Genomic DNA, 22,702 nt, shown 5'->3' with positions numbered 1-22,702 from the left:
GGGGTTATCAGCTCTACTAATGTTAATTTTTGCTTATTTTAAGTTCAACTCGGCTATTTATTCTAATTATGTTCGTTTTGAGTTTCATTTATTTATTGATAGTGATTTGTGGTAGTTTTACGCTTGGACGATTACTTGATTTCATTTCTGCCCAATTTTCGCTTAATGGAGCTCTTTACTTTTCTTTAAAAAAACTTGTTTTGTGAAAAAAGTTTTTTAAAATTAATTTATGTTTGTTTTTTTACGAACATAGTCATTTTCATGAAAAAAAAATGTTTTTTTATATTTTCGTTTTTTTCCATAAGAATCCATAGTTTGGCTTGCTATGTGTATGTTGGGACACTTTTTCAACAATTTTTAATCCTTACACAAATATTATTTTTTAATTTTATTTTGTACCTCCTCAAGTTGTTAAAAAATAAAACCTAATATCATTCCCAAAAAATCCTATCTATGCTCTTTGATAACCTAGATACGCTTAAACGCTATTGATTAATTTAAACTGTAAGAGCACAAGTAGTAATAGTAGTAGCCCCGAAAGCTTCAACTTAATACCCCCAGTCGTTCTCGATATATTGTTGAGATGTCTTATTGGCAACCGCAGACACAATGTTTTTTTATTTGGTTTTAAAGTAGCATTTAATTATATAGCGTAATGGGCGAATTGCATGATTGTGGGTGGTTGAAATGCCCAATATCCCTAAAGACATAGTTGCTGGACCGTTCTAATATGCTGAACAAAATGGTTGCCTCAAAATTTTGACTAGATCTGTTTGGGAAATAAATTGGCTTAAGAGACAGCTGATTGCCCTCCAATCTCCCTTTACTCTTAGAAAGGACACTAGAGATTTCACTTTTGAATTGAATTATCTTCTTTAAATGTTTCGTTATTGTTAACTATCATAGAGTGGTGCTGCCCATGATATTGCTTATATGCCTTTTTGAAAACCTGCATGCATGCAGTTTTTTTGTTTAATTCGAACTCTCCCTAGACGCTTCCTAAAAGTGTCATCCTAATGCTCCTACTGTCATTAGTTATAGTAACTGTAGTGGTAGTATTAAAACTATACATATGTTGCCTTCGGGTTAGTTCAAAATTCCCCACGGCTTACCCCTACAGGTCTAACTTAATAAGATAAGTTGTTCTTAAGATATTGCTTTGTCACCTTTTTGAAAGTCCACATACTCATAGTTTGTTTTGATCTAGTTCAATGTCTGCCTAAATACTTCTTATTTGATTACTGAAGACATTGTTATATTCTCTTAAGACTATTGGTTACAAAATGGCTATCTCACAATTTCGATCGAATGTGTTTGGGGAAAACAGGATATCAGGGATGAGGGGGGGGGGGGCTATTTTCTCTCCCTTATGTTTGAATCTTAGAAATAAATTACAACTATACAGTTCAAACGAAATGAGCCTATCATAAGCTCCACAAGACCACCCCTTCATACAAACCTTACATGCCCACGAGGCATAACTTACAACCCTTACCCCCATACTCATGGGGATTGTGTCAACCCCAAAGGCCGTGTTATGAGATCTTTGGAAGATTTTTGAACAAGTGACTATCTCAAAATGTCTATCGGGTGCATTTGGGGAAAATATGGCATGAAGGTGGGGGGGGGGTATAGCTGCCCTCCGATAAATTTGACTCTTAAAAATGGCATTTAAACTTCTGATTTCCATTCCAATGAGCCCCCTCTGAAGTTTATATGACGACCGTTTCCATAAGAACATTATATGCCCGCGGGGCATAACTTACAACTCTTGCCCTGAGGACTGTGGGGCGGTTCTCATCCTCAAAGACATAATTTCTGGACTTTTAAACTATGTCAAACAAAATAACTATCTCGAAATTTTGATTTGAAGTGTTTGGGGAAATGATGGACTTGAACAGGAGGGGGAGGGAATGGCCACCCTCCAATCACTTTTGACTATTAAAGAGGGCACCTTTCAATTTCCAACCGAATGAGCTGTTTTCGAAAGTTCTACGACAACAAATGGCCATCTTAAAATTTCTATCAGATACGTTTCGGGAAAATACGACGTGTATATGTATGGGGGGGGGGGCATTTACCCTCTGATCTCTTCGACTCTTAAATAGAGGAATATAACTTCTGATTATCAATCCAATGAGCCCTCTCTGGAGTTTATACGACTACCATTTCTATAAAACCTTATATGGCCCCAGGGCGTATTTACAACCCTTGCCCTAAGGGGTATAGGGGGGGGTTCATCCTCAAAGTCATAATTTCCAGGCCTTTAAACTACGCAGAACAAGATGGCTATCTCACAGTTTTGATTGAGTGTGTTTGGGGAAATAGTTGACGTGGGGGGGGGGGCTGGTTGCTCTCCATAAGCTCTTTTTGAAGTTTCTATGACAATTCTTTCTATGAGAAGGGCCCTGGTATAAAAAATAAAAATATATTGTGCCCACATCGCTCTTTACTTAGGCAGCACTATCAAGCCGCCTATAATATTTTGTTTTGAGATTTATATTATATAACATTGGAAGTACCAATTAGACCAGGTAAGCCACCCCCTAAAATTCAGCCTATGGGCGCCCATGCACTTGACAAGCTGTAGTTTGTTCTGAAGGTAAGTCTGCTGATTAGGGGGGGTGGTGGGAGAACAGGTGCTTTTAGTTTTTCGCTTACTAATGTCGCTTTCGTTATTAGATCATGTTTTCGACAGAACAGAGTGGGCAAATTTAAGAACTCAAGTGCTCTTTCATAATTGCTATAACGGCGCCCCAGTGTTATTTAGTAGCTAATTTTTGAACATTTTCTATTTTCTTTACAAAAAAGCAGTTTCCTGGGCTTGGAGACCCCAAATTGGATAGTAATACGTTTTGATAGGTCTATATAGGCTGTATGTGCAATATATCATCAGTGTTTCTTGTTTGTTAAATCATTTTTCTGAATTTTGTCCTAGATCATATCTTCGAAATGACAAAACTAGCACGTTTAAGAACTCAAGGGCATTTTTATGGTTGCTATAACAGGCCTCGGTATTTTGTTTTTATTAGCAAGTTATTGCATATCTTCTATTTTTGCTGATGAAAAGCAGTTTTTTGAGTTTGGAGAACCTAAACAGGACAATAATATTTGAGGATAGGCATGGCATAGGTTGAACGTGCAATATTTCATCGTTCTTTCTAGTTTGCTAAACCATTTTTCAGATTGTCATTACTAGATCAAGTTTTCAACAAGACAAAGTGGACAAGTCTAAGTGCTCAAGGGCATTTTTGTGGTTGCCGTAACGGGGCATCAGTATTATAGTGGCACGTTTTTGAACATCCTATATTTCCACTCGCAAATAATGTTCTCAGTTTGTAGATCCCAAGCAAATACCCAGTTCTACACGGAATCTTTTTCTACTTGTATTTGTTTTTTTCTCTTTTTTTTTCATTCATTTTAGTTTCCTTTTATGGTTGGCACCACATTTTCAGCCGTCCTGAGTAAGTGGACGTGCGCTGGGTTGAGAATTAATTGTCCAAGGGGCATGGATTCGACTCCTAATATTGACAGTCATTTGATTTGGGACGCGGGTCAGTGGTGCGCCTCTGTTAGCTCAGCCAGAGTCGACCAAGCTCTAAATTGGTACCTGGAGAAATCTGGGGAAGGTAAGCAGGAAGGGTGTGCAAAAGCACAGGATGGCTGGCCCCCAGCCCCCCCCTTACAATTCCTGACTGAAGGGCCACGAAACGGAGATCAGCACCGCCGGTTTGGACCTTAAGGGTCTAGTGCCGTCATACTTACTTACTTACTTACTTACCACATTTTCAGCATAGTAACCATAACCAACAATTTTTCCCAACTTGACCCCAAGCATTGCAATTTATCCTCGAACTTTGCGGGTTTTCCTGAAATTAATTGAAAGGAAAATTCGGCTCAAAATAAAATTCACTAAAATTAGCCTTGATAGAAATTAATAATTTTTATTTTGTGGTAACGCACTTGTATTTACGCACATTGTTTTTTATTTTTTATTTTTAGAAAGCCAAAATTTTTATTCCTAGAACTTCGTGGAAGCCCCAAGAAAACCGAAATACTAGATGCACTGTCCCAGTCACTCAGCATCCTAAGTAGAAATCCTTGACATGCGTATTTCATTTGAATTCAGAATTGTGTACTTTGTTTCTTTGTTCCCTTTTCAAGAAAATGATACAACTTCATCTTATTCTAAACCAGATAATTATGTTATCTACATCTTGTTTCCCACGTCGTAGCCTTGGGAGCTGTAGAGCACGTAATTCTTGCTTCAATTGCGACCTCACTTGGGCTTACCTAATTAAAATGTGGCGATGCAGTTTTTAATAAAATTAAAATTTGAATGTTATACTTATATTAAAAAAAATCAAACAAATTTTGTTTGAATTTCAGCTTTTTTTAAAGTTTTATGAGAGGAAAATTGCGAAGGAATGTCGAAGGAGGGACTGCAAAAGTTTTTCAATATGGGCTAATGTTTGGAGTTTTTTTTATCTTTACCGCCGAAAAATCTCATACTTTTTTAGGTATAAATTTTTTTATAAGGGTCAATAACGTAGAAACACTTGCTTATTGAAAAGCGACATATCCCATTTATTTTTTTTTTTTTTAGTCAATAAGTATGGAGATTAGAATTGCCGAAAGTTAAAAGGGTGCTCGTTTGATAAGATTGAAAACCAAAATGCCCTTTTTAAGAATAAAAGTAATCGGCAGGCAACTAGACACCCCCCCCCTTCACCCCGTCTCTCTTTATGTAGATAGGGACCCTTGTTGCTCCTCACGGCATCGGGTCAAAAACTTCAGTTGGTTATTTGACTAAAAATGGGTGACCGGTCCACAGAATATAATTCGGAGGAGGAAGATGACCTGTTCAGCTTTAGGGGGGAAAATTTATGTAAACAGCCCATTTTTCTTAGGTGCGTTTTAAAAAAAAGTTTTACAGAAGGAAAAAGAAATAATTGACAAAATAAGAAGAAAAAGAATATCCTAGAAAACGAGCTTACTATCAGCAAGTGAACAAAAAAGACATATGCAGAAGTTTCGACAAGGACCTCGTCAAGCCGTCTTCAGTGCTGAAAAAAGGAAAACTACCTTTTTGAAGTGATCTCTAACAGAGCAGAAGAAACACTGGGGTGTCTTTTCACGGACTGAACCGATATAGGAATGGTGCCTAAACTCCTTCTCCAGCCTTTGCACGGAAGTGATTTTGTTTACCATAAGTGTATGAAATAAGTAGTTTTTGCCAAGGTAGAGGGGCTTGAGTTCCAGAGCCCTACATATAACCAACTACTGCCGGTGAGACATTATTATGGTCAAGGAAGCGTAGATAGCTTGCAATTGTAATCTTTGTGCTAGTTGAATTCACCGTTTTAAGATTTGTGATTCCCAAAATATGTAACTTCGGGGCTTGCTAGTACTTGAACCACAAAGGTCAACGGTTGAAATATCTTGGGGAACATAGATTTAGTTGTAGGAACTTATCAACCAAATTCTATATGGATTCGAATACCTATGTTCAAATGGTAACCAAGGATCTAAAGCGGCTTACGCCTCTGAAACAATTTGACCCCTTTGGTCCACGATACTTCTTCTACAGGCTTAAAATCTGTCTTAGAAATTTATTGCAAAGGTCAGAGAAACGATATACGCCTCTGAAAAAGTAGAAGTCCTAAGTTAGTGTGAAACCTGTAAAAAATGGGCTCCTTACACCAAAATGGGCTATTTAACAGCAAGTACATTTGAGAACAGGGATATTTGTACGGGTATTATCATACTTGCTCATATAGGGATTATCCTCCATTCATCTTGCGATTGGCCTGATGGACTTTATCTCTTCTACAGTTCTAAATTTAGGGATTTTCAGAAATTTTGAAATTTATTTCTAAGTTTAATATGAGTAAAATGTCAAATAAATGACTACCTTATAGTTTGATCCAATTTGGTTCTTGCAGCACAAAAGGAAGGGAAAGACAACGTGCTGTTCCCCTTGACACCAAAAAACTGAACTGCATACAAGAATTTTGATTGAATGAAAACTGATGCATCCTTTCGCGATCATTCATTCTAAATGGTAAGGTTCAAAATCGTCTAAATGTTCTAAATGACAAGGAAAAAAAATACAACTTTGCTTTCTGAGCAAAGAAAAAAGTCGGCGCCATCTAAAATTATTAATAAAACCACAAATAGTTTTTATGCTTCTAAAATTCTGCTCTTTCCCGGAGATACTGTCCTGCTTACGTGACCTCTATTACAGGTATTTTAATGGTTTTTAACTCATCGAAGGGAAAGGGGGGCTATTTCCCCTGAACATCCATACTGCACGCTTAATTCAAATAATTTCTTCCAAAAATTAAGGAAATGTAAATATCCCTTCCATACTGATCTGAAGGACCTCTCACGAAGTTGGGAAATTCCCAACTAAAACAATATTTTTTAAAGCTCTAGGCAATCGCTCCTCGCAAAAAAAACTATCGAACCCTCCCCCCTTAATAACTGGCTTGAAACCATGCGATACTACTTAACTGTTAGTAACACCTTATATACTTTCTATATAACTTTCTCTAGTAGAAATGTGGACATATAGCACCTAATTTGAAGCAGAATCATGACTTAAGGTTTTACTGTTAGTTACACCTTATATACTTTCTAAATAACGCTCTTTTTTTGCATGGACTATATATTTATGTGTTTAGGCACGAATACGCTAACGTGTAGTAGCAGCCCGTCAACTTTCTAGCAGAAATGTTGACATGCAACACCTTGTTTGAAGCAGAATCATGAAAGAATTATCAATCTGTATTACTTGAGGAATAAAGGGTACTTGTTAGTCCTTGACCCTGCAGCGGTCTAACTTATAGCAGAAAAGTAAAAATGCTGCACCTTTTTTAAAATCAGAACAACCATTATTGGACAACTAAAGTTGGCCCGTGAGACCCATCCCTCTCCACCGCGTTTTGTAATCAATTTATAAGTGACTGACGCACGTATTTTCAATCTGTATTTTGGAGGCACCAAGTGTTCCCTTGGTCCTTCCAACCCAATACCCCCCCCCCACCCCCAGCTCCCTGCCCCGTCCAATTGAAATTATTTATCAGAAAGGCTTAACATTTTGCAACTTCCTTTTGACACCAAAAAACTGAACTGAATGCCAGAATTTTGATTGAATGAGAACTGATGCATCCTTTCACGATCATTCGTTCTAAATGTTAAATGTCAAAATCATCTAAATATCCTAAATAACAAGGAAAAAAACCCAACCAAACCTTGCTTTCTGAGCAAACAAAAAAAGTCAGCGCCATCTAAAATAATTTATAAAATCGCAAATAGTTTTTATGCTTCTTTAATTCTGCTCTTTTCCGGAGACACTATCTCTTGTACTGCTTGGGTGTCCTCTATTAGGTACTTTAACAGTATTAAGCCCATCGAAGGGAAAGGGGGGCTATGTCCCCTGAACATCCATACAGCACGCTTAATTCAAATATATTCTTCCAAAAATGAAGGAAATGTTAATATCCCTTCCATACTAATCTGAAGGACCTCTCACGATGTTGGGAAATTCCCAACTAAAAGGATACTTTTTAAAGCTCTTGGAAATCGCTCCCCCACCAAAAAAACTAACTACTCCCCTCCTTAATAACTGGTTTGGAACTGTGCGATACTACGTAACTGTTAGTAACACCTTAGATACTTTCTACATAACACTTTTTTTGCATAGACTATATACGTACGTGTATAGGCATAAAAACACCAATTTGCAGCACCCCGTCAGCTTAATAGCAGAAATGTGGGCATTCAGAACCTACTTTAATGCAGACTCATGACTTAAGGTGCTACTTTTAGTTACATCTTATATACTTTCTACATAGCACTTTTTTTTGCATAGACTATATACGCATGTGTACAGGCATAAAACGCCAATGTACAGCAGCCCGTCAACTTTATAGCAGAAATTCGGGCATGCGGCACCTATTTTGAAGCAGAATCATGACTTAAGGTGCTACTGTTAGTTACACCTTATATACTTTCTACATAGCACTTTTTTTGCATAGACTATATACGCATGTGTACGGGCATAAAACGCCAATGTACAGCAGCCCGTCAACTTTATAGCAGAAATAAGGGCATGCGGCACCTATTTTGAAGCAGAATCATGACTTAAGGTGCTACTGTTAGTTACACCTTATATACTTTCTATATAACACTCTTTTTTTTGCATCGACTATATATTTGTGTGTTTAGGTACGAATACACCAACGTGTGTGTAGTAGCAGCCTGTCAACTTTCTAGCAGAAATGTGGATATGCAGCACCTTGTTTGAAGCAGAATCATGAAAGCATTTTCAATCTGTATTACTGGAGGCATAAAGGGTGCTTGCGGCTCCCTGACCCTGCCGCAGTCAAACTTTTAGCAGAAAAGTAGACATGCTGCACCTTTTGTAAAATCAGAATCACCCAAAAATTTTCAAGGACAATGATTATTGGACAGCCAAAGTTGGCCCATAGCAACCTTCCCTCCCCACTGCGTTTCGTAATTAATTTGTAAGGGACTGACGCACGTGTTTTCAATCTGTGTTTTGGGCGCAAGTGTTCTCTTGGTCCTTACAGCCCAATGCCACCAACTCCCTGCTCTGTCCAATTGAAATTAATCAGAAAGGTCTAATATTTTGCAACTTCTCGTAAAAGTACCCAGATCAAACTGCCTTAAATCAAAGAGTAACTTTAAAGTTAGTCTTTGATTGGTCTATGTCCAAATCCCCTTCAAATTTTTTCGGCCTCAACTCAATTGTAGAGTTCAACTGCCTTTGTCTTTCAGTAGCATCAATGACACCAATCTACTTGTTCCTTCAAGAGTGCGGCGTAAACAACTGACTTCAAATCAAAGACTAATTTTTAGTCTATATTCAGAGAACCACTCTACCTCGGCTAACAATTTCTGCTCAGAAGCTAGCGAGTCATTTCCAGGTAAACAGTGTAAAGATTTCCAGGCAAAGATTGCGATTGATGTGTTGTATCGTTAAAAACATATAACAAAACAAACAAACCGTCATTTTTAGAGTCTGAACTTTTTGAAATCAAACCTTTTTTTTGTGTCGGGATTTGAAAAAAGAAATTAAGCAAAAATATGTATAATTGTATTATTTTCCTGTTGGAAGGCCGAAAAAACGAAAATTTGCAGTTGCTATAAATGATGATTCTTTGGCTCTCTTCGCCTCGCTCAGCCTGGTCGGGAGTCGAACCGCAGCTCCCACGATTTGAAGGCGCCGCTCTACCCATTCGGCTATGGCGAGGTATTTGTAGATTTATTAATGTGAAAATTTATTATTAAGCTTGAGCCTTACGAGCCAGTCGTAAAATCTAGTCTTTAAGATGGTGATTTTTAGACGGCAATAGTGCTAGAATGCAAAAGTAACTATTATAGAAGGTGTTTTATTGTGGGCATAAACAACAGCTGAATTATACTTGAAAGGGAAAAGTAGACAGTCAGTACTTAAAATTAATATCATCATAACTTTCTGAACAGAAAGTTTCGAGCATTTACTTTGATAGCCCTGAAAAGGGCTGTTTGATTGTGTAGGATAACATGTTGCACACATTAATTTTTAGCCGGTTTCTTAGCTACTGACTTTCTAGATACCACTTTCTTGGCGGGAGCCTTTTTGATAGACGAAACCTTCTTGGGTGTCGATTTCTTCGCTGCTACTGCTTTTTTGGCAACAGTGGGTTTCTTAAAAACCATTACAGGTTTCTTGCTACCAGCCATTGGCTTGGTGGCCTTTTTGGCTGAAGTTGACTTTTCAACTGCAGTAGGTTTGGCTGTTTTCTTGACTGAGATTTTCTTAGCTGTGGGCTTGGCAGGTTTTGCAGCTTCGGATTTTTCGGCCTTGACAGGCTTTGCAAGCTTGAAAGAACCAGTTACGCCAGTACCTTTTGGATTTATAACAATTCCATTTGCAAGGCAACGCTTCAAAGCTTGTTTAAAATGAATATTCACAACTTTTGCATCATTGCCAACCTGAAAATTGGCCAGTATGTATTTGAGAATAGCTTGACGGCTAGATCCCCCACGTTCTTTCTGGTCAGCAATGGATTTGGTGATCATTTCCGTGTATTTTGGGTGGTTTGCTGGTGCCTTGGCCTTTTTATCCCCTTTAGGTTTTGCAGCCTTAGCTGCTTCTGGAGCCTTTGCTTTGTTTTCCTTCTTGGCTGGTGAAGCCATGCTCTGGGATTCTACAGATGTTGGTGCCACTTCAGCTTCAACTTCAGACATTTCAAATTCTTCTCAATTTCTCTCTATCACTAGTGCGACTAAATCTCGAATGCATGCTTATTTTCCAAGTTTTAGAATTATATTTTGAGAACCGCCGTACCCGGGTTAACATTTCTCTCTGTGCGCGAGCTAAGGAAATTTCGGCCGTACTTGTGTTTGTTTAGAATGGCTTTATTCGAATTTTTGATTAGGAGGTTATATTTCGAAGAATGAAAATGACTATACTAAAGGATAGACAGGTCATTTTTCTACAGTTAGACAATTTTTTCATTGCTTCATTCGTGCTAATTTGCCAGCAAATGGGAAGAGAATAGTGGAATTCCGTCAAAACTAGTGTTCAATCTCAATAAACACCTTTTTGCTAGGAATTTAGATCCTCGATGTCCACTTTTTATTCTTTTTATTAGTGAAATTCAGTACAAGTGCTTTCACAAAATATAAAATAGATGCATGTGTGTTTGCAAATTCCTATTGAAATTATTTCCGAAACTCCGACTAAAAATACAGAAGATAGGGCAATAAGAAACGATACTTAAATTTGAGGCTTAAGTGTCAAACTCATATTCTAATGAAAATAAATTTCATTTTATTCTAGTATTATATTTAAAAGTCAATAATGATGCCGTAAGGTTTCCGAGAATCGGAGGGCGGGGGGAGGGCAAAGTGGAAGCGAACCGTTTTTGTGTGTCTTAATCACAGCCTATATAAAAGTTCAATATACATGCCACTTAAAACAAAATTATTTGGAACCTGGGAATGTCCCTTTCTACAGCATATTTTCAAGTTTTGTCTCAACTTTCAAACAATAGAAATCACAAATTAGCTTAATTTTGAAAAAAAATGACACATTTATAATTTCTTATATTTATATGAATAAGTAAGTAAAGAATGTCTGCCTTTTAGATTTCGTTATCTATATCTCTGTTAGTGGTAGTACAAGGAGGATACGAGGATATAAGGAGGACAAGGAGGCTTCTAAAAACAAGCATCTGATTTCTTTTTTTTTTTTTAATCAGGATCCCTTTAGCACGACAGTTTTCAACAAAAGATGAGTCAAAGGAGCTCGGATGCATTTTATTTTATTTATTCTTTTTTTTTGTTTTGTTCTTTATTTGAAACAAAGGCTTTTAATACTTATAGAGTCTTGTATTTCAAAAGGGCAAAAGTAGTGAAATTTTGAGGCGTGTGTGTCAAATTTGTATTCTAATAAAAATAAAATTTACTTTATTCTAGTATTATATTGAAAACGAAAAACAACTGTTAAACAGATTTATATCTTATCAAAATTTAGGTAATTAAAACAAAATAATTTTTGAAATATAATCAATTTTTTTACGGAAAACTGCATTTTTCTATAACACTGTAGTAGCATATGTTATATTATGACATCAGGAATTTGTCAACTCTATGTGCTTTTGTAATTAAAAAAAATAACATCTAAAAAAAATTCATATTTTCACAAAGAACACAAAGAACATCCGCAACACGCCCTGGCCATGGCCAAGGGCTAAACGACAAAAGAATTAGTAGTAAGCCCCTTTTTTTACCTACTACCCTGAAGGGCACACTGAGTAGGTTGCCCTCACTAGTCTAAGCATTCGTTTTAACTTTTGTAGGCTTCATTGTTACACTCGTAGTGATTTCTGCACGTTTTAAGTTTCATTTATACATTCACACAACACCGTCCAAAACATATCCTTTTATCATATTTTATTGTTTATAAGCACATATAAAAAAGACTAGCCTTTGGGGCTCCGAGGGGAGGAGGACAATTTTATTTGTGGTAATTTTATATATGACTTGATTTAATCATTTTAATGTGTGTTCCTTTTAAGTTCTTTCTTTTATTACTACAACTTCCCCTATCAACAACTTACCACAGCACCAAGCTGCCTGTGGCCAATACAACTGCTCGCGCCTCTTCGCGCCACAACCGCGGTTGCAGCTTTAACTGCAACCAGTAAAAGACGAACTACGGCCCATAGTAACCAAAAAATAGCTCGAAACCTTTTAAAAATGGCACCAGTTCGAAGCAAAAAGTACACATTGGAATACTGCATCTTCATATACAAGGTGATGAATGACGTCATAATCGTTTGTTATAAATGACGTTAAAAGTAGAAACTATATAATGGTGTTAGTTATAGTGTTTATGGAAAAGAACAAAATCTAGCACATAGTGACCGAAATATTGATGCGATTTTTGAGAAAATCTATGACAAGAGATGGTATTCCTTGCTGCATGCTACATAAAAACGATCGTCAACGGTAAAATGGGCATTTTCATCCCCCGTAATATATACTTGCCCTCACTGTCCTTTGAAATTTTATTAAAATGATTTAACCCAAGAATGCATGCGTCATAGTTTTGTAAAATGAGCATGACAATGCATCCTTTTCTGACGAACAAACTTAAGTTTTTGAGAATAATTTGTTTTGAGGCACATATTTGAATCATAGAAGCGTATTTTCTTCGTATTTTGTATAATTCGTTGCAAAACACAGTGAAAAACCATTAAGTATTATTTTTGCGAGCTTTTAATGGAGATTAATTAAAAAAAAACTTTTCGAAAAAGAAATAAAAAAAAAGAAAAAATTAGTCTTTTTAAACTTAAGATTATCAGAAATAAATTCCTATAATAATTCTAACACAAAACGACCGGAAATTACTATTGAAGAATAAATGAAACCCAAAACGAATAGAAATAAAATAAACAATAATAGCAAAAATACCTAAAATCACCTACATTTCTTGACAATTCTTGACCTACATGTCGTTATTTCTTTCTTCCTTTCAAATCCATAAAAAAACAAAAAAAGGGTATGAAAAACTTTCAATGCAAGCAATCTACTTATTTTAGTAGAAAGCGGAAATGATCCTGCACTTTTGAATTATTTCGCAATATTCCAAACAGTAATACTTATTTCTAACATAAACACTTTATTAAGAAAAAATTAATTCTAAAAAGTCAACTTCGACACTTTGAATATGCATATGCACTCTTGTTAAAGAAACATTTAAAAAATATATGGTCAACTTGGACTAAATATACAGATCAGTAATCTATAGGAAAATAAAAGTGTTCCCATTTGCAATACTTATGTACTCGTCAATTAGTATAATTATATCTAATAAGTAATTATATCTAATTATTTATTTATTTGAAGTCATGTTGGCCGGTGCTATTGTTGATAAAAATTTAATTATGTGGTGATATATTGATTTTAGGTGTGGGCTGTGGGTTCAGTGTGGTGTCTCATTTTTCTTCCGAGTATATCTAGTGTATTATTATTTCTTTTCATCATTTGTTATTATTATTAGTTTTTTTTTTTTTTTTTTTTTTTTTTTTTAGGGTGTCTGTTTAGGGTGCCTGGTGCCTGTTTTCGAGTATAACTCACTGTGTAGGCACCCTCTTTAAATATTTTCTTTTCCACTGATTCATATTGTACAAGTGTTATTTTGTCTTGTAGTGATTTAATGAGAATTTAAATAAACTTGAACTTGAATCCAGTTATCCGCAGGTTGCCATTTCACATTCGCTATCTTATTGATTTATCAGTTTTTTTCTAGATTCAAGACCTAGTTCTGGCATGTGATCTACAGTTAATAGCTGGCGGTATGCCGGCCTAGGCTCACACAGCTGCACCTTTTTTTCAAAAAAAACTGTTTTTTTTTTGTAGATGACAAAAAATTTTTTGGCCAAAACTGTCGAAAAGCCAAAATTTCGGTCAGTCTCATTCTGCAAGGACCTTAAAGTAGGAAATGGCAATAGTTTTAAGAATATTTCTATATAAATATTGTGATGACCACCTTTGACCTAAAACCTTTGAACTTAAGAAGACCTTGTCTTCCTGTTAGAACTTATTATACTCATGTACTTTTTTTTTAATTGTTACCGATAGGTGGTTCACCCTGGATAGCGACAATAGGGAGGGGACTTAACGTCCCCAAAACCCCTCGGAAATAAAAAGGCATTTAAAAATGCACCAAAAGAGAAAAATGACGAATAGTTCCATTTAAATTCTCGTACCAAGGGCGCCAATTCACGAAAATGTAGGGGGGGGGGAGGGAATATATTTTTATAATACTAAGCATTTTTCAATGAAAATGCAAAAAAGGTATTGTTCAAAATTCAGAGGGGAGGAATTACCCTCTACCCTCAAATGGACGCCCTGCTCGGTACAAAAAACTCATGGCACTGCTTGAGACCCCACCCCCGCCAGAAAATTTCCAAGCAGAACTCTTGTGGTTCAATGAAAACTTCTACTTTGGAGAACAAATTATATGGCAATATTGTTTAAAGAGAAATAAAAATTTGAAAATTCGGTGTACTTTACAACAGTAATTCATTTTATAATTTTAATAAAGTAAGTTAAACTATCTTTATTTAAAATGAAAATTGTGCTTTTAGATGGGGGTAACAGGCAGATTACAATAATACTCATTTAAATTTAAACTGTACAAGACACATCACAAGCATTGATACTTATATGCTAGCTATGACAGCTACGACTGTAATTAATTTATTAGGAGATATTTAATGAATCACTAGACCAATAAATAATAAATACATTTTTGAAGTAAAAAAATTATTTAAAAAAATTTCATTTTGGAACAACGCCATTATATACTGTTTTACATAGACAGATTTTCCAAAAAAGGAAGCAGAAAAATTAAATCTTGGCAGGGAAAGAGAGGTCCTACAAGATTGATTCAAAGGCCCAGCCCCTCATCCTTAAAGAGAAAAAAAAAAAAAAAAAAAAAAAAAAAAAAAAATGTATGTGTCGAAAAAGATGCACTGGAAAATAAATAACAAAAATTAAACTTCTTAGGTATTTTATTCTTCTAGCACCGTTTTATATAGCCTTGTGCTTATTTCATAACCTAGAATGGCTATAAAAATTTGCGAACTGGTTTTTGTGGCCAAAAACGAACTTGGTTTGCTACACAATCAAACCTCTATTTGTTCAATAATCTAATAGACAACATCTAAACCTAAATTATCAACAATCTTTGACATCCACCAAAAAGGCAACCCCCATAATTTGCTTAAGGGGCGAGAGGGGCAAAGGGTATAAAAGTTTTTTTTTTGCCAGAGAAATGTCACGTTTTTGCCTAACAAGACAAAATATTGCACTTTTTGCGTACTTGTCAGTTTTCCAGAGGGAGGGGGCGGGGTAAAAATACACACCCATGTTTCCATTTAAATGGTGCCCATATCCATTAGAATTATTGCCAAAGGGAAAACGATGCATCAAACTTTTGGGGTGTTTGTGACAAAAAGACTTGTTTTTACTACTACTGTCAAGACCTTACATCAGTACAAAGCCACCTTTGGCCACCACAGCAACATACACTCCTCCACCCCAATCTATTCAAAGCTTTACTCATTACCCTCTTTCGTAAAGTTATATATATATATATATATATATATATATATATATATATATATATATATATATATATATATATATATATATATATATATATATATATATATATATATATATAACTGCCTTTCTTATCCAAAATTATCACCAAATTTTAACAGTTGCTAAATTAGGCACCTCCAGAATCTTTTTGGGGAGAAAAGGCAAGGTTATAAATAAATCACAAGGGGGATGGGTTGAAGAGGATTTTTGCCAGGAAAATCAAAGAGTATGGGTAACTTGTAACAGTGGGAAATGACTCTAGCTACGGCAAAAAAACGCTCAACGTCATCACGAATTGGGAACACTTGGCATTTTTTTCAGTGCAATAGTAAGACTAATTAATTTATTTTGTATCCCTGGTATAATTAGTGTATTAATAAGTGTCTGACCTCAGTTCCTGGCAGAAAAAAGATTGAAAAAATTGAAAAAATGCCAGGTGTCGCCAAACGTTAGATGGCGTTGATGTTTTTGCCAAAACTAGCACTAGACATGGGGAAAGGCGAAACTCGCGTATTAAATATTGCCAATGGGAAAACAGTTTAACAGTTATAGTAAAATATACAAAAATTTCTCTACAGTTAAATAACAACACTGATTATTTGGTCAACTAATAAGACACATTAAGCACCAATATTTTTATCATGGAAGATATTCAACATAGTTTTCAGGTATCAGACCAACTTTCCCGTTCAGCATTCCTTCTAACCAGCCAGGCTCTTTGGAAGGTAATACTGGAACAAAAGAATAAAGTTCATCAGACATTCGACAAGGTGGGTATAATAAGATAAGACTTTTTTGCCCGCTTAAAAACATATAAAGAGAGGCGGACTAAGAAAAAAAATAAAAAATAAATGAATGAAAAAAGAAAAGAAAGAGAAAAAACGGAAAGAAAAAAGAAAAATAAGAAAAAAAGAGAAAAATAAAAAAAGAAAAAAAAGAGGAAAAGAAAAGAATAAATGGATAAAAAACAGAGAAAAAAGAAAAGAGAAAAAAAAGAAGAAGAAAAAGGATAAAAAAAATATAAAGAAAAATTAACTCCTAGATAAGAAAAAATCAAGAATTAATTCAAACAACACTCACAAGTAATGCTAAATAGCAAAAAATTAAACAAGCAATTAATATTCGCATCAAACACACAGTAGCCTACATAATTCATGGCATGTAAAGGGTCGGGAACAGAATATTTTTCACAAATAAAAATTATTCATGTGAAATAACGGAAAAGTTAGGAAAACAAAGGCAGGGGTATTAAGATTATTCTTGCTCGCTTATAAACATTAAAAAAGGAAACAAGATGAGGAAACGGAATAGATAAAACTGAAAAAGCATAAAGAAAAAAAAAACAACTCCTGAGCAATATAAAACAAGAACATTCCTAAATAATGCTAAATGGGAGAAAATCAAACAAGCGATTTATATTTTTGTCCAACCCATCGTACATAATTCGTGATATTTAAAGGTTTGGAAATATTTTTGAGAAGTATTCATAATCCTTTATAAGTATAAAAATACGATTTTTTTTTGATATGATTGTTTTTGCAAATAAAATTTTTTCATGCAAAACAACGGAAAACTTAACAAAAACTTCAAATAATGAGAAACAATGATCGAACTTTCAGCTGCTGAGTTTTAGAGAGCGAACCCCAATATACCGATATACCCAATATACCCAATATACCGAGCGTGAGGTATCTAAGGGAAAAATACAATTTAGCGACTACAGGCTTACAGTAACCATATTTTAGCGCAGGAAGTTTCATATAGCTAGCACAGAAACCTGCTATGGCGTGTTCAACCATAAGTATAAAACACTACTATAACTACTACTATACTACTATAAGTACAAACTATACTACTACTATACTGCTACTACTACTAACTATTTTTTAGCGCAGCAAGTTTCATATAGCTAGCAGAGAAACCTGCTATGGCGTGTTCAACCATAAGTACAAAGCACTACTATAACTACTACTATACTACTATAAGTACAAACTATACTACTAGTATACTGCTACTACTACTAACCATTTTTTAGCGCAGCAAGTTTCATATAGCTAGCACAGAAACCTGCTATGGCGTGTTCAACCATAAGTACAAAGCACTACTATAACTACTACTATACTACTATAAGTACAAACTATACTACTACTATACTGCTACTACTAATAACCATTTTTTAGCGCAGCAAGTTTCATATAGCTAGCAGAGAAACCTGCTATGGCGTGTTCAACCATAAGTACAAAGCACTACTATAACTAATACTATACTACTATAAGTACAAACTATACTACTAGTATACTGCTACTACTACTAACCATTTTTTAGCGCAGCAAGTTTCATATAGCTAGCACAGAAACCTGCTATGGCGTGTTCAACCATAAGTACAAAGCACTACTATAACTACTACTATACTACTATAAGTAAAAACTATACTACTACTATACTGCTACTACTACTAACCATTTTTTAGCGCAGCAAGTTTCATATAGCTAGCACAGAAACCTGCTATGGCGTGATCAACCATAAGTACAAAGCACTACTATAACTACTACTATACTACTATAAGTACAAACTATACTACTACTATACTGCTACTACTACTAACCATTTTTTAGCGCAGCAAGTTTCATATAGCTAGCACAGAAACCTGCTATGGAGTGTTCAACCATAAGTACAAAGCACTACTATAACTACTACTATACTACTATAAGTACAAACTATACTACTACTATACTGCTACTACTACTAACCATTTTTTTAGCGCAGCAAGTTTCATATAGCTAGCACAGAAACCTGCTATGGCGTGTTCAACCATAAGTACAAAGCACTACTATAACTACTACTATAATACTATAAGTACAAACTATACTACTACTATACTGCTACTACTACTAACCATTTTTTTTAGCGCAGCAAGTTTCATATAGCTAGCACAGAAACCTGCTATGGCGTGTTCAACCATAAGTACAAAGCACTACTATAACTACTACTATACACTACTATAAGTACAAACTATACTACTACTATACTGCTACTACTACTAACCATTTTTTTAGCGCAGCAAGTTTCATATAGCTAGCACAGAAACCTGCTATGGCGTGTTCAACCATAAGTAAAAAGCACTACTATAACTACTACTATACTACTATAAGTACAAACTATACTACTACTATACTGCGACTACTACTAACCATTTTTTTGCGCAGCAAGTTTCATATAGCTAGCACAGAAACCTGCTATGGCGTGTTCAACCATAAGTACAAAGCACTACTATAACAACTACTATAATACTATAAGTACAAAATATACTACTACTACAATGCTACTACTACTAACCATTTTTTAGCGCAGGAAGTTTCATATAGCTAGCACAGAAACCTGCTATGGCGTGTTCAACCATAAGTATAAAACACTACTATAACTACTACTATACTACTATAAGTACAAACTTTACTACTACTATACTGCTACTACTAATAACTATTTTTTTGCGCAGCAAGTTTCATGTAGCTAGGACAGAAACCTGCTATGGCGTGTTCAACCATAAGTAAAAAGCACTAGTATAACTACTACTATACTAATAAAAGTACAAACTATACTACTACTATACTGCTACTACTACTAACCATTTTTTAGCGCAGCAAGTTTCATATAGCTAGGATAGAAACCTGCTATGGCGTGTTCAACCATAAGTACAAAGCACTACTATAACTACTACTATACTACTATAAGTACAAACTTTACTACTACTATACTGCTACTACTACTAACCATTTTTTAGCGCAGCAAGTTTCATGTAGCTAGCACAGAAACCTGCTATGGCGTGTTCAACCATAAGTAAAAAGCACTACTATAACTACTACTATACTACTATAATTACAAACTATACTACTACTGTACTGCTACTACTACTAACCATTTTTTTGCGCAGCAAGTTTCATGTAGCTAGCACAGAAACCTGCTATGGCGTGTTCAACCATAAGTACAAAGCACTACTATAACTACTACTATACTACTATAAGTACAAACTATACTACTACTATACTGCTACTACTACTAACCATTTTTAGCGCAGCAAGTTTCATATAGCTAGCACAGAAACCTGCTATGGCGTGTTCAACCATAAGTACAAAGCACTACTATAACTACTACTATACTACTATAAGTACAAACTATACTACTACTATACTGCTACTACTACTAACTATTTTTTAGCGCAGCAAGTTTCATATAGCTAGCGCAGAAACCTGCTATGGCGTGTTCAACCATAAGTAAAAAGCACTACTATAACTACTACTATACTACTATAAGTACAAACTATACTACTACTATACTGCTACTACTACTAACTATTTTTTAGCGCAGCAAGTTTCATATAGCTAGCGCAGAAACCTGCTATGGCGTGTTCAACCATAAGTAAAAAGCACTACTATAACTACTACTATAATACTATAAGTACAAACTATACTACTACTATACTGCTACTACTACTAACCATTTTTTAGCGCAGCAAGTTTCATATAGCTAGCACAGAAACCTGCTATGGCGTGTTCAACCATAAGTAAAAAGCACTACTATAACTACTACTATACTACTATAAGTACAAACTATACTACTACTGTACTGCTACTACTACTAACCATTTTTTAGCGCAGCAAGTTTCATATAGCTAGCACAGAAACCTGCTATGGCGTGTTCAACCATAAGTACAAAGCACTACTATAACTACTACTATACTACTATAAGTACAAACTATACTACTACTGTACTGCTACTACTACTAACCATTTTTTAGCGCAGCAAGTTTCATATAGCTAGGACAGAAACCTGCTATGGCGTGTTCAACCATAAGTACAAAGCACTACTATAACTACTACTATACTACTAAAAGTAAGAACTATACTACTACTATACTGCTACTACTAATAACCATTTTTTAGCGCAGCAAGTTTCATATAGCTAGCACAGAAACCTGCTATGGCGTGTTCAACCATAAGTAAAAAGCACTACTATAACTACTACTATACTACTATAAGTACAAACTATACTACTACTATACTGCTACTACTACTAACTATTTTTTTGCGCAGCAAGTTTCATGTAGCTAGCACAGAAACCTGCTATGGCGTGTTCAACCATAAGTAAAAAGCACTAGTATAACTACTACTATACTACTATAAGTAAAAACTTTACTACTACTATACTGCTACTACTACTAACAATTTTTTTGCGCAGCAAGTTTCATATAGCTAGCACAGAAACCTGCTATGGCGTGTTCAACCATAAGTACAAAGCACTACTATAACTACTACTATACTACTATAAGTACAAACTATACTACTACTATACTGCTACTACTACTAACCATTTTTTTGCGCAGCAAGTTTCATATAGCTAGCACAGAAACCTGCTATGGCGTGTTCAACCATAAGTAAAAAGCACTAGTATAACTACTACTATACTACTAAAAGTACAAACTATACTACTACTATACTGCTACTACTACTAACCATTTTTTAGCTCAGCAAGTTTCATATAGCTAGCAGAGAAACCTGCTATGGCGTGTTCAACCATAAGTATAAAGCACTACTATAACAACTACTGAAATACTAAAAGTAAAAAATATACTACTAGTATACTGCTACTACTACTAACCATTTTTTAGCGCAGCAAGTTTCATATAGCTAGCATAGAAACCTGCTATGGCGTGTTCAACCATAAGTACAAAGCACTACTATAACTACTACTATACTACTATAAGTACAAACTATACTACTACTATACTGCTACTACTACTAACCATTTTCTAGCACAGCAAGCTTCATATAGCTAGCGCAGAAACCTGCTATGGCGTGTTCAACCATAAGTAAAAAGCACTACTATAACTACTACGATGCTACTATAAGTACAAACTATACTACTACTATACTGCTACTACTACTAACCATTTTCTAGCACAGCAAGTTTCATATAGCTAGCGCAGAAACCTGCTATGGCGTGTTCAACCATAAGTACAAAGCACTACTATAACTACTACTATACTACTATAAGTACAAACTATACTACTACTATACTGCTACTACTACTAACCATTTTTTAGCGCAGCAAGTTTCATATAGCTAGCGCAGAAACCTGCTATGGCGTGTTCAACCATAAGTACAAAGCACTACTATAACTACTACGATACTACTATAAGTACAAACTATACTACTACTATACTGCTACTACTAAAAAACATTTTTTAACGCAGCAAGTTTCATATAGCTAGCACAGAAACCTGCTATGGCGTGTTGAACCATAAGTACAAAGCCCTACTATAACTACTACTATACTACTATAAGTACAAACTATACTACTACTATACTGCTACTACTAATAACCATTTTTTAGCGCAGCAAGTTTCATATAGCTAGCACAGAAACCTGCTATGGCGTGTTCAACCATAAGTACAAAGCACTACTATAACTACTACTATACTACTATAAGTACAAACTATACTACTACTATACTGCTACTACTACTAACAATTTTTAGCGCAGCAAGTTTTATATAGCTAGCACAGAAACCTTCTATGGCGTGTTCAACCATAAGTACAAAGCACAAGCATAACTACTACTCTAATACTAAAAGGAAAAACTTTACTACAGCACTACTACTATACTTCTACTACTAATAACCATTTTCTAGCGCAGGATGCTTAATTAAGCTAGGGCAGAAACCTACTATGGAGTGATCAACCATAAGTATACAACACTACTATAACAACTACTATAATAATATAACTACAAACTATACTACTACTATACTGCTACTACTACTAACCATTTTTTAGCGCAGCAAGTTTCATAAAGCTAGCACAGAAACCTGCTATGGCGTGTTCAACCATAAGTACAAGGCACTACTATAACTACTACTATACTACTATAACTACAAACTATACTACTACTATACTGCTACTACTACTAACCATTTTTTAGCGCAGCAAGTTTCATATAGCTAGCGCAGAAAC

At 35.2% G+C, this 22,702-nt stretch overlaps 2 protein-coding genes across 2 annotated transcripts in view; both read right to left on the bottom strand.

The window, feature by feature from the left end:
• Window positions 1-9,585: 9,585 nt before the first annotated feature.
• LOC148952704 (uncharacterized) lies at window positions 9,586-10,287 on the bottom strand. Its single transcript, XM_089087757.1, has one exon. It carries the CDS (start codon window positions 10,258-10,260, stop codon window positions 9,586-9,588), a length of 675 nt encoding a protein of 224 aa, XP_088943883.1. The 5' UTR covers window positions 10,261-10,287.
• Window positions 10,288-15,749: 5,462 nt separating this feature from the next.
• LOC148952703 (rho GTPase-activating protein 26-like) overlaps window positions 15,750-22,702 on the bottom strand; it is a 98,864-nt gene continuing 91,911 nt past the window's right edge. The window contains exon 17 of the mRNA XM_089087369.1: window positions 15,750-16,424. Within this exon, the coding sequence (XP_088943495.1) occupies window positions 16,333-16,424 (92 nt within the window). The 3' untranslated portion in view covers window positions 15,750-16,332. The remainder of the gene's footprint in view (window positions 16,425-22,702) is intronic.

This window comes from Artemia sp. Qi Xiang Cuo, chromosome 4 (genome assembly GCF_049724085.1).
Source record: "Artemia sp. Qi Xiang Cuo chromosome 4, ASM4972408v1, whole genome shotgun sequence".
NCBI lineage: Eukaryota > Metazoa > Arthropoda > Branchiopoda > Anostraca > Artemiidae > Artemia > Artemia sp. Qi Xiang Cuo.
Note: the sequence above shows the minus strand (reverse complement) of the source record. Positions and strands in the feature narration are given on the sequence as shown.